Genomic DNA, 12,962 nt, shown 5'->3' with positions numbered 1-12,962 from the left:
AGAATCCCTTGCTGCAGTGGAAGTGCTGTGTGCTGGGTGATAATGGTGAAAGACAGGGTGGCAGACCTGTCTAAGACATGCAAATGGACATACAGGAATATTTACAGTTGCTATATGCTTTACTGTGGAGGGTTTTTGTCACTTTTTTTTACCCAGCATAACACACATATATATATATATATATATACCATAATACTGAGTTAAGTTATGGTGAGTAAAAAAAGTGACAAAAACCCTCCACAGGAAAGCATACAGTTGTATTTGTATATATATATATATATATATATATATATATATATATATATATATATATATATATATATATATATATCACCATCACTGCCATCACTTTGTGTAACGAGTGCTCACCACACATATATATATATATATGTATGTATGTATGTATGTGTGTGTGTCCCGACCGGTAACCACACTGGCTAATATACCCCGCATGCAGAAAATGAATGAGGCACTCACGGTTGCTGTGTGCAATAACTCTCCTTGACGTGCGGCTGTCACGGTAGACCAGGACTCTTAACGCCATTTATATTTAAGGGATGAGTCAATAGGCAAAACAAGGCAGTGAAATAAACTTAGGTTTATTAGGCTAAGACCTCGGAAATACACAAATACAAAAATATACACACTTACTGGGCTCTGGGGAGTGAGATCTACCATTTCCTAGGTGCAGGGTGCCGCTTGCATATGCTTACCCCGAACAGAACCTTGTTCTGTACGTCCTGGACTGAAATCCAGCAGAAAATCCTGACCGGGACATAGTCCTGAATCCCCTGGAACTGATTCCAGCAGAAAATCGTGACCATGACCGCTTGTTCGATTTTGAGAACTTGGCAAGCTTTTCAGGATTTAAAATGTAGCCGGTCGCTCAGCTATTTCGAACAGAGCAACTTTGAAAAGCCCGCCGTAGCTTCGACTCCCGATTGGTGGCGCTCCTCTCTCTCCTGGTCAGCACCTTTCATACACTCTGCTGGGCTATCCCCAGAACGGAGGGGGGAAGGAGCAGCCAACAGAGAAGCGGAATCCCTCTCTGACAGCCAATAGAAAGAGGGCCTCGACTGACGTCAGGGGAGTAGGCGTGCCACAGAGGCTCGAAAGCCAGATGAGCGGGAAATATGATTTTAGCCAAGAGGATCAGACTATATGGCTACTTCCTCTCTGGCTAACTCATTGCCTCCTGCCAGGCCGGCTCCACCAGGTCTGACACTAACAAACTGTGTCCCTTTGTAGTCCGGACCTGGCCATTCGCCTTTTCTCATTCACCAAGTGCATTCACACCTCCTGGACATCCTCTCTCCTTTGAAGTACGGACCCCATGTAGACTTGCTGGCACCGTAACTGGTCGCCCAGACAAGCTACATATAGCCTTATAATGTATAAAACATTGAAACACATTTTAATACATGGGGGACCTTGTGGAGACTCATGGCTGTGCTGGATATAGAACTGGGATTTCGGGGCTCGAAAAGCAGGAGTCCGGGGGACACAGGGCAGCCCTGGTGTAATTCTACTTGTGTACTGACACGTCGGGTAGAATTAAGGTACTACCGGTAGCTCCGGTTCCCGAACTCCTGCAATCAAAATAATTGCATTCTTACCCAAATATCACACCTAAAACTCACAGAAAGTTTCATGAGCATGGGGTACAGGGAACATGAAATGGGAAATAAAATGACCCTGTTTTTCCTAACATGTATCATCCCTGGCTTATGGAGGTACCAGGAACCCTACGGGTTCAGGGGTAACCAGAGGGATTGATCTTTATTGACATGGTTACCCCCTCCCGTCACAGCAGCGTCTCCGGAACTCCTCCATGTGTGTGCTCCTGCACAGGTCAATGCAAAAATGAAAAAAGTGGTAGTAGCAGAGCACAACAAAATTAGACGAGGCGTGAAGAGATGAAAAATGTGTTTTTTGCTTAATTAAAATCCCTTAACTGCGGCAGGCACAGGAGCCCCCTAACACATTTCACACCGAAGTGCTTTGTCAAAGGGTAACTGGTGCTAGCAGCTTCTGCCCCTAAATAGTTAGAAACCGGCATCAGGTGAGATGATTGGTGTGCAGCAACAATGTGACCGCTGAGAAAGGGGATGCAAAAAGTCTCTGATATATAATATAAGGCGGAACTCACCATTAAGGGGGAGAACAAAAACATATTCAATATTTGGTCAAAAAATATATATTAATGAAAGTATTGAACGATTTAAAATAGCATGTGCCTGCACAATGTTAAAGTATGGTACATTGTATAAATCGATACAGAGGCTGAATTGTTAAACATTGATAATAACCAGATGGAAATCCTTAAGGATACCTGTCCAGATGGCAGCATAAAAACCAACGTCTTTACAAAACCAATAGCTACCTATGGCTACTTACATGCAGAAAGCAATCATAATTAGATTCATCATCAGGTTTGCCTGTCAAGCAAAATCTTCCCGTGAGGAAACAGCCAAAGTATACCGCCCCTAGTGTGCACAATTAACACACTTGTTGATCCTCCCAATATCCCATGAAGAGATTGGCATAGCTGGGGGCGAACCTGGCCCCCAGTGCTGTTCCACAGATCTTTAAATAAAAACACCCATCAAGTAAAAAGTAGTTTTGATTTAAAATGAAATCAATAGCTGACAAGATGAAATAACCTGTACATATGGCACCATGGCATACCGACTCAGAAAGTTATCAATAGCTGTGAGTCCCTTGTAGTGTTCTATACAAGTATAAAGCAACTTAATTTTGAAGGTTGCCCATCTATACTGTATTAATGCATACAACAAAAAAGAATCCAACGTTTCGTGCCAACTCGGTTGGCCCTATATTGCACTATCCTATCTATAAATAACGTGATATTACAAGATGTCCAGTTGAGATGAGACATAATCATACGATACTGATGTGAGCTCCTGTGAAAACTTTCTGTTTCCTCTCCTCTTTCAGAACCTCATGAAAATCGCCGCTCAGAACCTTATACAGAACACCAACATCGATAACGGGCAGTGAGTATATACCAGGGGGTCATTACTCAACATATAACAGATCAGCGCTGCTTTCCAGGGGTTACATAGTAGATGAGGTTGAAAAAAAAGACATACGTCCATCAAGTTCAACCTATGCTAAATTTAGATAGATACTTTATCCTATATTTGTACATTTGTATCAGTTTATTGATCCAGAGGAAGGCAAACAAAAAACCCCAGTGAAATATCATCTGATTATATCTTATAAGGGGGGAAAATAAATTCCTTCCTGATTTTGGCAATCGCATTACTCCCTGGATCAACATCTTTCCCATGTTTACTTATCTGGTTTATCCCTGTATACATTTCCTTTCTAAAAAGATGTCCAACCTTTTTTTTGAAGATGTAGGTGAGGGGCTCATTGCTTATCTCCCTGCAGGAAGAGCGCAGATGGACCTGTGCATCGTTTTGACAAGAGCTTGGAGGAGTTTTATGCCATATGTGACCAGCTGGAGCTCTGTCTGGTAAGTGGCTAGACATAAGTGTCATGAATTGCAATAATTCCATCCAAAGCCTTTACATATACAAGAAAAACACCTTCCGTCAGTCATTGTCAACTTGGACGTCCCGACACTTTAAGAAAACAAAGGTTTCACCAAAATGATAATTTAAACTTGAAAAACTAGAAAATAAAAGCATTGAAACATTTGGATTTACAGTTAAAAAAAGGAACCTCAGTAAAATTATTTAGCATAGCTCTTACATGGAAAACTTTGGCATCAGAGCACCATCAGGATGGAATTACACGATTCACATGTAATATATAAAAGTTTGATGCAGCTGTAAGTAGATTTAAAAAAATATATATTGTGAGTTTTATACATGGCTCCCAAACACTGAGGTAGTTGAAGTAACATTTTTGTTTGCTCACACTAAGCTGTTTTTTGTATTTAGGGGCTAATTCTATGTAGTCCGAAGCAGCAGGTTGGGGCCATTGAATCGAATGGGCATGTTTGTCTGAAAATGGCCGTTTCAGACAGTATAGAATGACCTGCTTCGCAATTTCCGTATAGTTGATATTTAATTCGCATCCTGTAGAGCAACTCTGATTTGCTCCCTCACTGATTTTGTTCTTTATTTACAGCAATGTGGAAGGGGGGAAAGGCTGCACACCAACCAAATAACAAACTGCAGGGTGCACATTCATTGCAGTCTTGAAGAATAAACATAAAAGGGAATGGCACACCAGGCTTTATGTAAAAATAAGATTATTGGGGTCCATGTCAAAATGGATTTGAAGCAGAAGGTGAAACTGCTCATTTGCATGTCATTTCCCAGAATTCCTAGCTGCACTGGAAACAGTGTATGCTAGGAGATACTGGTGAAAACCATGGTTGCAGACTTGTCTGAGACGTGATTGTGCACACAAGTGATATTTTTATTTGCTTTAGGGTATAGCATGTAGTGGAGGGTTTTTGTCACTTTTTTTACCCACCATAACTTATTTAAAGTGTGGTTGAAAAAGGAAAGAAATGTATTAAATAGTCAACATTGCGGTCTACACTTACACCTTCATCAGGACTTAACATACAAACAATGAGAAGTGCACATATATAGTGTTCTCAAAACTCCGCCCATCCAGAGCCATTTCATGACATTGTTAACAGGGGCCAGTAAACTCACAACAATGTATAAAAGGACCTGCGTACGGGTGAGTGACTGCATAAAGAAAATCTAATGTTAAAAAGGATTAACGTGACTATCAATCTGCAATCTTTTATACTATACCAGTTCTAATCTTGTGATCTCATTCACCTGAAGAGAGCAGTGGTCAGTGGCAACTTCAATCAAATAACCACAGTAAATTGTATATAATCTGTATACATGAATTTGATCCACCCTGCTACCCAAGTACAGCCAATAAACAAAGTACACATGAGTCCATACATGAACAGACTTGCTAATTTGCTATCCCTGACTAGTAATCACACCAATTAAATATTAATGGGGGGGGGGGGGGGGGGTGGTAGAAGAATGTGCTATAAGGCAATGTAAGACATTTAACAGTTATACTTAAATAGTGACCACAGAGGACCACAATGAAAACCAACTATGAAAAGCAAAATAAAGCAAAAACAGGACCACATTATTAACCCTTGCTTGGCCTATAGATGCCACTATATATTGTTATATAGATAGGATAACCAGTGAAAGACATAGAGAAGGCACAAAACATGCACATCATTATTCCCTCAACCTCAGATTGAAGGACCTCACAAGTGGTACTGGCAAACGATGTGAAAGTGGCATAAATTGTAACTAAAAGATGAAACCTCACATACTTTAAAAGGAGTACATGTAGCACTGGAGTTTCTGCATTACAATGGTCGGTGGAAACCATGCCAAATTGCAGAATACAGTAAATCAAGATGCCAGGGCAGTGCCTGCTTAGATTATTATCGCTACATAGGGAAAAAATCTCTAAATCAAATGAACCAAATAACGCATATAAAGGTACCACTAAAATTACTTCAAAATTGTCTAACTGTTCGTCAAGACTAATTCAGAAACCGCAAATATGATACAAAAAGTATGGCCAAGTTTTCGTTGTACATATTAAAACATTTTTTACAAACATTAGCTACACTTGAGTATGAGGCTTGACCTGTAACGAGGGATATTTCCTCGTTATACACAAACTTTACAAGTGATGCAGGCAGGGGTGGCCAGCTTTTCATAGGCAGGCGGGGGCAGATTAAAAATGGGACACTTTTTGCAAATCCAACTGTGATAGGGAGCTCTGCTGCACCGTCACACGCTAATCTTTTCATGGGATATCTTGAGTAAATGTATATTTAGAAACTATTGCCATTTTATAAATGTGGCATGCTGGTGGCGTGGCGGGGCTCCCATGAGTCATTACTGGAATTTGTCAACTATTAATATGATAAATGAGAAAATTGTGTTTAACCCAGAAATTAACTACAGTACCGCCAGTTTTTTTTTTTGTTGCCATCACCAAAACATCTACTGTCCTCAATACAACACTGAGGCCGATAGCTTCCATCCGCCCAGATTATCAGATTGGTTGCCCATTTCACAAAATCTTAGAGTAATGTGGATCTGTAGTGATTCATCAGACAGATAAATCAAAATGACTGAAATGATGGATAGATTCTTAAGCAGAGGATATAAACCAAGCATTGTGATAGTCCAGTGGGAAGCTAGAACAGAAAAATTAAAAAGAGCAAGCAGCACAGGAAAACATTCTCTTTATTTAGCCATTTTTAAACATTGCAACTGATGTAACAAGAAATGTGAATAAACATTGGCACATTATACAAAGTGACAAGGGTGTTGCAGATAGTGTGAAATCAAAATATATAATGGTTTATTAAAAGGAACCGGAACCTGCGGGATCTTCTGATTGAAATACAAGGTGTTATTTTATCACCCGTTTTATAGGTGAACAATTTTAAATTAGGCAGTTTGTGATTTGCCCGAGTTACTATTGTGTGTACATACCAACATGCCCCTGCAGTAAAGTCTATGTGGGGAAGACTATTTGGCCATTTAAGCGTCTTTTTACTGAACAAATAAGTAACATCAAATGTGTGAAGGAGCACAGTAAGAGACGAGCAGAAGTACAACCAGGGAGACAGATTTGGGGAAATTAAACCATGGCTTTTAATCAGCCGGTCACTTTAAACACTAAACACTATAGTTTAAGGAAACACAAAAATAAATAAACATCCTATCTATTTTTGTGATGGCTAACTCACTTTCCCAGTCCCTCTCTGCAGGGCTGGGAGGATAAGCCTTTTTCCAACCTATGATCCCAAAATCTAAAGAGGTAACTATAAGCAGGGAGTGATTTGTGTCAGTCTCTGGGTCTGGGTTGGTGTCTGTTGAGGGGCCACTTTCTGACAGGTTCCGCTGTGCCCTGGAATAGAAGTCTGGTTCCTGATGTCTTGCAGACAGCACAGTCCTGTGCTCAAGACAGTCTCTGGCAACACAGTTCCTCTGTGCTCAAGAGATCCTGTGCAATTCAAGAAGAAGGCTTTTCTATCTGTCTGATGAGCCAGGTGGAGATTGGTTAATTGTCTCTAGCTGCAATTAACCAGCTCCCTGCTGGATTCCTTAGACCAAATCAGGGTTTCTATTGAAGCCCTTTTAGACTGGGCTTAAGGCTCTCTTACAAGCTACAAGACAAGGGTATCGCTAAAGATGTCATGCAAATCTACATTTTATCAAAGAAAAAAAATCACCCTATATGTTGCTTTCGGGGTATGGGTATTGAGCAGGTACAACCTCTGGTATGGTGGTGACAGTAGTCTCCTACTATTACAGTGTGAGGCTTACTGGATTTTTAAGTTGGACACCCTAGCACTAAAAGGTGTGAGCACCACCTTAAATTATGATTGTTTTCAGCAGCGACAGACGTGGTGGTGTCTTCTGTTTGGTTGACATCGCATTGTTTTTGGTTACTGGAACAATTTAAGTAACCGTCTTCTCCATGTGAGGGCACTGCATAGTATTGGTTCTATTGAGTTTTCTGCTGTTGTTTGAATGTAGTGTTCACTACTAGACTATACCATGTGATTTCCACCAAGGTTGGGTGGCCATATTTTTTGTGCCATATTTGTGATATGACAGCTCAGACAGTGACCTTGCGGGTGGGTTGGCAATACTCCTGTTCTTTCATGTGCTGACCTGTTTCTGATTCCCCTCCCTCAGCGTCTCGCCTATGAGTGCCTCTCTCAGAGCTACGACAGCGCCAAGCACTCGCCCACGCTGGTGCCCACTGCCACCAAACCAGATGCGGTGCAAACAGAGAGCCTACCTTACACCCAGTACCTGAGCATGATCAAATCTCAGATCTCCTGTGCGAAAGACATACACAACGCCCTGCTGGAGTGCTCCAAAAAAATCATGGGCAAGACGCCTCCCACCCAGGGGGGGCTTTGACACCCACCTCTGCATCATAGAACCAAGCAGGGGAAACCTGTGACATGCAACTACTCCGTGCGCATCAAAGACCATTTGCGGGGGTGGACGGAGGTCTGTCCCATTCACGTACTTCCTGTGCATTGTAGCGCCACCTGGGGAAAGAAACTAGGATCTGTGCCATCCATCTACTCGCTGTATAGCAGCATCACTCGTGGGGAGACGTGTGACACCCACCATCCACTTCTGCATCACAGCACAATACAGAGAGGGCTCAGACACCTATCTATGACACCAACCTCCTCACTGGATTGTGGTACCAAGATTCTACCACCTACACGTGGCATGAGCGGGAATAAATTGTGACAAGGGCAGGTGCGGCTTGGGATTAAAAGGAGGGGCAGAGATCCTACAGGCCAATTCTGATCATGCTATTGTTATCACTTATTCTGTGACTGCTGCGTACATTGATTTTCTATTTTCTTAATATTACACGTATTTGAGCTCTTCTGGATTTCTTTAAGGTAATTAAAAGTTAGCTGTGCTTTTGTATTGCTGTGAGCGTTTGTATGTCACCTTGGTCTGTGCACATTGCCTAGGTATGTAACCACACCATCCTTGACTCTGCATGGCATGTGTGCAGTGTGGTAGGAACGCTTATCTGAATTATCACACTACCAGGTCCCCACCTCCTACATATGGTGCCTTATCGTCTGTGTACATAAATGAGCAGACTTGAAGTGTGAGTATGACCCTGGAACTTGCCTGTTAGCAAAGCAATGAGAAGGAGAATCATGGCGTTCCTGCAGAGTTTAACCACCTAGATTAAATAATCACTGACTGCTTGGAACATGTTGTGCACTGCTGCAACTGCAATCTAAAAGAGGGGGAGGAGTAGTGATAATGTGTCTGATTCTGCTAAATAAGCACACTTTCTGAAGATTTATACTTTTGAAATAGAAAAGGGAAAAGCATCTTCCCTGCCCACTTTTTTGGGGGGCTTAGTAAACAAAAAACAGTGGTCCTATATATACCCCTGCACCATCACATATCAATCAGGCATCTAGATTGTAAGCTCATCGGGGCGGGGACTCCTTTTTCTAATGTTACTTGTATGTCTGAAGTCCTTATTCCCATTATGTATTATTTGTTATTTTATATTATGTCACGTGTATTACTGCTGTGAAGCGCTAATGTACATTAATGGCGCTATATAAATAAAGATATACATACAGGCATTACATAACACAAATTGTTGATTGGGCACTGCTAAAAATCTGACACTTTAAATCATTGGGGCACCAGCAAACCTGGAGCAGCCCATCCTCTGACCAATGTGAACTAATGGCTATATTGTTTTTAACACACGGGTAGGCGAAATACGGTCTGCAGGCAACATCCGACCCGCCAAATAATTCTATCTGTCCTGCCAAGGGTAGGGCTCCCTGGAAAGACGTGGGAGAAAAGCGGGAGGGAAGAGAAGTGTATGTGGTGGAGAAGCTGGGAAGGAAGGGAGCATGTGGGGGAGAAGCTGGTGAGGAAGGGAGCATTTGGTGGTCCACAAAGCTTACCCAAGCTCGTGAAGTGTCCCGCCAGCCAAAATAATTGCCCATCCCTGGTATTAACGGTACTACTGTATTTGCCTGATAAGATCATCTCGAAAATAAGGCGACCCCCTAATTTCAGAAGCAGCTGGGAAGAAAACAGTTGATGTACACACTCTCATCTCTCTGTATCTTTGTGTCTATCTCTGTGTCTCTATCTCTTGGTTTGACCTCCCTGCCACAAGCAACATCGCTGCCACGTGCCCCCATGGTGGAGCTTCCTCCATTTTACCCTCCTATCTCATACAGCCGACTTCCAATTGGCTTGCAAAGTGAATGGGCCCGATTTGTAAGGTGAGTATGTACTTCTCAAAATAACTTTATAAAAAAAAACATTACCTTATAATCGGACCAATACGGTATTCATAAAGTGTAATAGTGCTGATCAGGCACTACGGTAAGAATGTTTGTGTCTACAGCCACGTTGTCTTTGTGTAAAGTAATTTTAATACCACGATTAGTCAAATGGCATAAAATTTAATGAAGTATGTATGAGCGAGAACAGAATTACACAGAACCAAGTACAATTACAAATTTGTCAGAGGAAATAAACAAGTTTTAACTTTTGGGACAATTAAATCTTTCTTATGAAGCCAATCAGCAGCCTGCCCTTAAGGTGACCTCTCGCCAAACTATGGTTAAACGTTTTTAATGGTTTTTTTTTTTTTTTTAATGTGAATCTTCTTTGCTGGCAAAGGCAAAAAAAAAATCTCATGGGGTGGGGGGGAAAGCTTCAGTCGGACAAAAATTGTAACGAAAGTGACTGCGCATGTGCCGCACGCACGGCACCGCTGCATGTCAGTCACTAGTAAGCTCCATCCGCTTGGTGCGCATGTGCAGCAGCTGCCGGCCTGGCGCGCATTTGCAGAAGCCGCAACTCGGCCCGCATGTGCTGAAGTCGCAGGCTCGGTGCATATGTGGAGAAGCTGTCGGCTCACCACACATGCGCAGAATGCCCCGGTTCAGCGCGCATGCGCAGCAGCCAGATCATCGCGAATGCGCAGCAGCTGCCAGCTCGGCACTCATGCACTGCAGCCACCACCAGCGCCACGCACAGGAGCATCAGCAACCCACCGCACTTTTGAACAACGGAGACCACACACACAAACATACAGAGACACACACATACAGGAACACACTGACACACATACAGTCATAAATGCACACAGAGACAAATACACATACAAAGACAGTCATACACACACTAGACACACAAACACACACAAGGAATTCACAGTTGGTATAAATTTAGAAGTGCGGCTCGGCGAGCATGCACAGCAGCCGCCAGCACCACATGCATGCAGCTAGAGCAGCAGCAACCCAGCCACAATTTGGAAAACGGAGACACCGCACACAGACGCGCACACACACAGTGACACCCTGTCAAGGGGAGACTCCTGGAGTGGGTAGGACCTTGCAACAGGAGAGGCAAGGATTTTTGGTGACACAGGCTGAGGTCGAGGCGGGGCAGGTAGCGTGGTTGGGGTCACAAGCAGAGATCGGAAGCAGGCGGCAGGTAGCGTGGTCAGGGTCACAAGCAGGGTTCGGCAACAGGAAGGCAGGAACGGAGACTAGGGAGCAGGGAACAAACAGATTACCAGCAAGAGCCTTTAATAATGTACAGGACTCCAACACGGAACAGAAGCATGGTCATGGGCAAAAGGAGTCTGACACATTACAAAGGCAAGGGAGGAACAGGAAACTTTAAGGGCAGGAGTAACAAAAGGAGACAGACAGAGGAACCCCAGAGCAGACAGAAAACAGAAGCACACCCGGTGGACAGAGAAAGGAACTGGGAGAGAGGGAGATTTAGGAAAATATGTCAGGGCTATTTCCAGACCCACACACGTGGAATTTACACTATATATAATATAGAAGTGTGGCTCGGTGAGCATGCGCAGCAACTGCCAGCACCACACGCATGCGCTCGAGCAGTAACAACCTTGTCACAATTTGGAAAACTGAAACACCACACACAGAGACACACACAAAGACACATTCAGAGACACACACACAGACTCGCAGGTATTATAAATATAGAAGTGGAAATTACTAAAACGGGGTGTGTTATATATCAAACTTCTTTGCATTTTGTCCTGAAATTGTGCTTTGATTTGTAATTGACAACATCAACATCACAAATACAATTTCTGTGACAAAAGACAAAGAAGTTTCACTTAAACTGCGCGTGCTCGGCACACACCCCGATTTTTTTTTTATTAGGGGTTGAACAGGCACCACATAAACTTGGGCATTGCAGATGTCATCTTTTTAATTTCTACTTTCTCTAAGAAGTGAAAGCTAATTTTCTTGTAATATTCCCCAACAATATTATTTTAAACTGGTACTTCTGTGAAAGGACAAACTACTGCAAGATTACTCACCAACACACACAAAGCATTTGATCCTCCCTCACCAACCTGACTACTTCTTCACAGAGAAGCTGCAGTGAGTTTTAGCTGCTGAGACTGTATTAGGCACACAGACTTCAAGCCTTGGGCTACGGCCCCAGTATTTACTGCGGCACGTGCACAGATAAAAGCTGCGATCGGCGGGCTGTAGGGCAGTGATGGGATGCACGGGGGGGGAGGAGGTGATCATGAGGGGGCATATCTGCCCGCCGACCATGTGGTCGCGGCACGGGTAGACAAATATCCAGCGTACGTGTCCGCGCTTTGCGTGCCCACACACACACGGCCACTGGGGCCTGCCCTGTAGAGGGCCATGCTGTGGCGCATTGGCCACTGGGGACCTGGCCTTATCCAAACATTTCTATTTACACAGAACTACTCCCTCTTATGTTTTTTTTTTGTCTGGTTAACCAACAACAATTCAAGGGCAAGCACTTCAGAAATACATGAAAGCAATGTGAGAGAGAACTGTTGCGCTGAAGAGCTTACAATCTAAGCTGCGATATTGGTGCAAAATATAGCACATTATTTAATAAAAGAAATAACATCTTTTTGAGAGCAGCTGAATTTCCTTTCCCTGTGATAAATCTGGTGATGATTTAACCCCAAATTTGTGTCCAAGGGGCCTTTTGGTAAATGTCCGTTGTTGTTTGTAGAGTTTTTCCTCCCTGTGTTTCAAAGAGGGGGGCCGTTCTCTTTTCTGGGCTATGATTCACATTGTGTTCCCAATACACACAATCACAGCTGTAATGACAAGATGAAAGGATGAAAGGAGGGGGCTAGAATGTTTTTGATTTGTAAATATTCAATGTTCTCTTTTCTAAAGATACTGTGAGATTAGTGCTAAACCGCAAGATACCTTCTGGGGCCAGAAGACACCTTATGACCCATTAGAGAAGCACTATTTAGGAAAACTGGCCCTGTATGCTTTAAATGCTTTGATTCTCGGTATTTTTCCTCCAGGTTTATTTATTTTATTTTTTCAAGTTTTAGTTTTGAACCCACTTTTAACTTTTAACCCT

General features: G+C 42.8%; 1 protein-coding gene across 2 annotated transcripts in view; it reads left to right on the top strand.

Annotated features, from left to right (window-relative positions):
- MED29 (mediator complex subunit 29) overlaps positions 1-12,962 on the top strand; it is a 92,472-nt gene that overhangs the window by 4,590 nt on the left and 74,920 nt on the right. The window contains exons 2-4 of one of the 2 annotated variants that reach the window (XM_075608229.1): positions 2,959-3,017; positions 3,418-3,502; positions 7,716-8,475. In XM_075608229.1, the coding sequence (XP_075464344.1) occupies positions 2,959-3,017; positions 3,418-3,502; positions 7,716-7,946 (375 nt within the window). In that variant the 3' untranslated portion in view covers positions 7,947-8,475. Of the gene's footprint in view, positions 1-2,958; positions 3,018-3,417; positions 3,503-7,715; positions 8,476-12,962 lie in introns of those variants that run through there. The other variant, XM_075608230.1, reaches the window with a different exon arrangement.

This window comes from Ascaphus truei, chromosome 7 (assembly GCF_040206685.1).
Source record: "Ascaphus truei isolate aAscTru1 chromosome 7, aAscTru1.hap1, whole genome shotgun sequence".
NCBI classification, from domain to species: Eukaryota; Metazoa; Chordata; class Amphibia; order Anura; family Ascaphidae; genus Ascaphus; species Ascaphus truei.
Note: the sequence above shows the minus strand (reverse complement) of the source record. Positions and strands in the feature narration are given on the sequence as shown.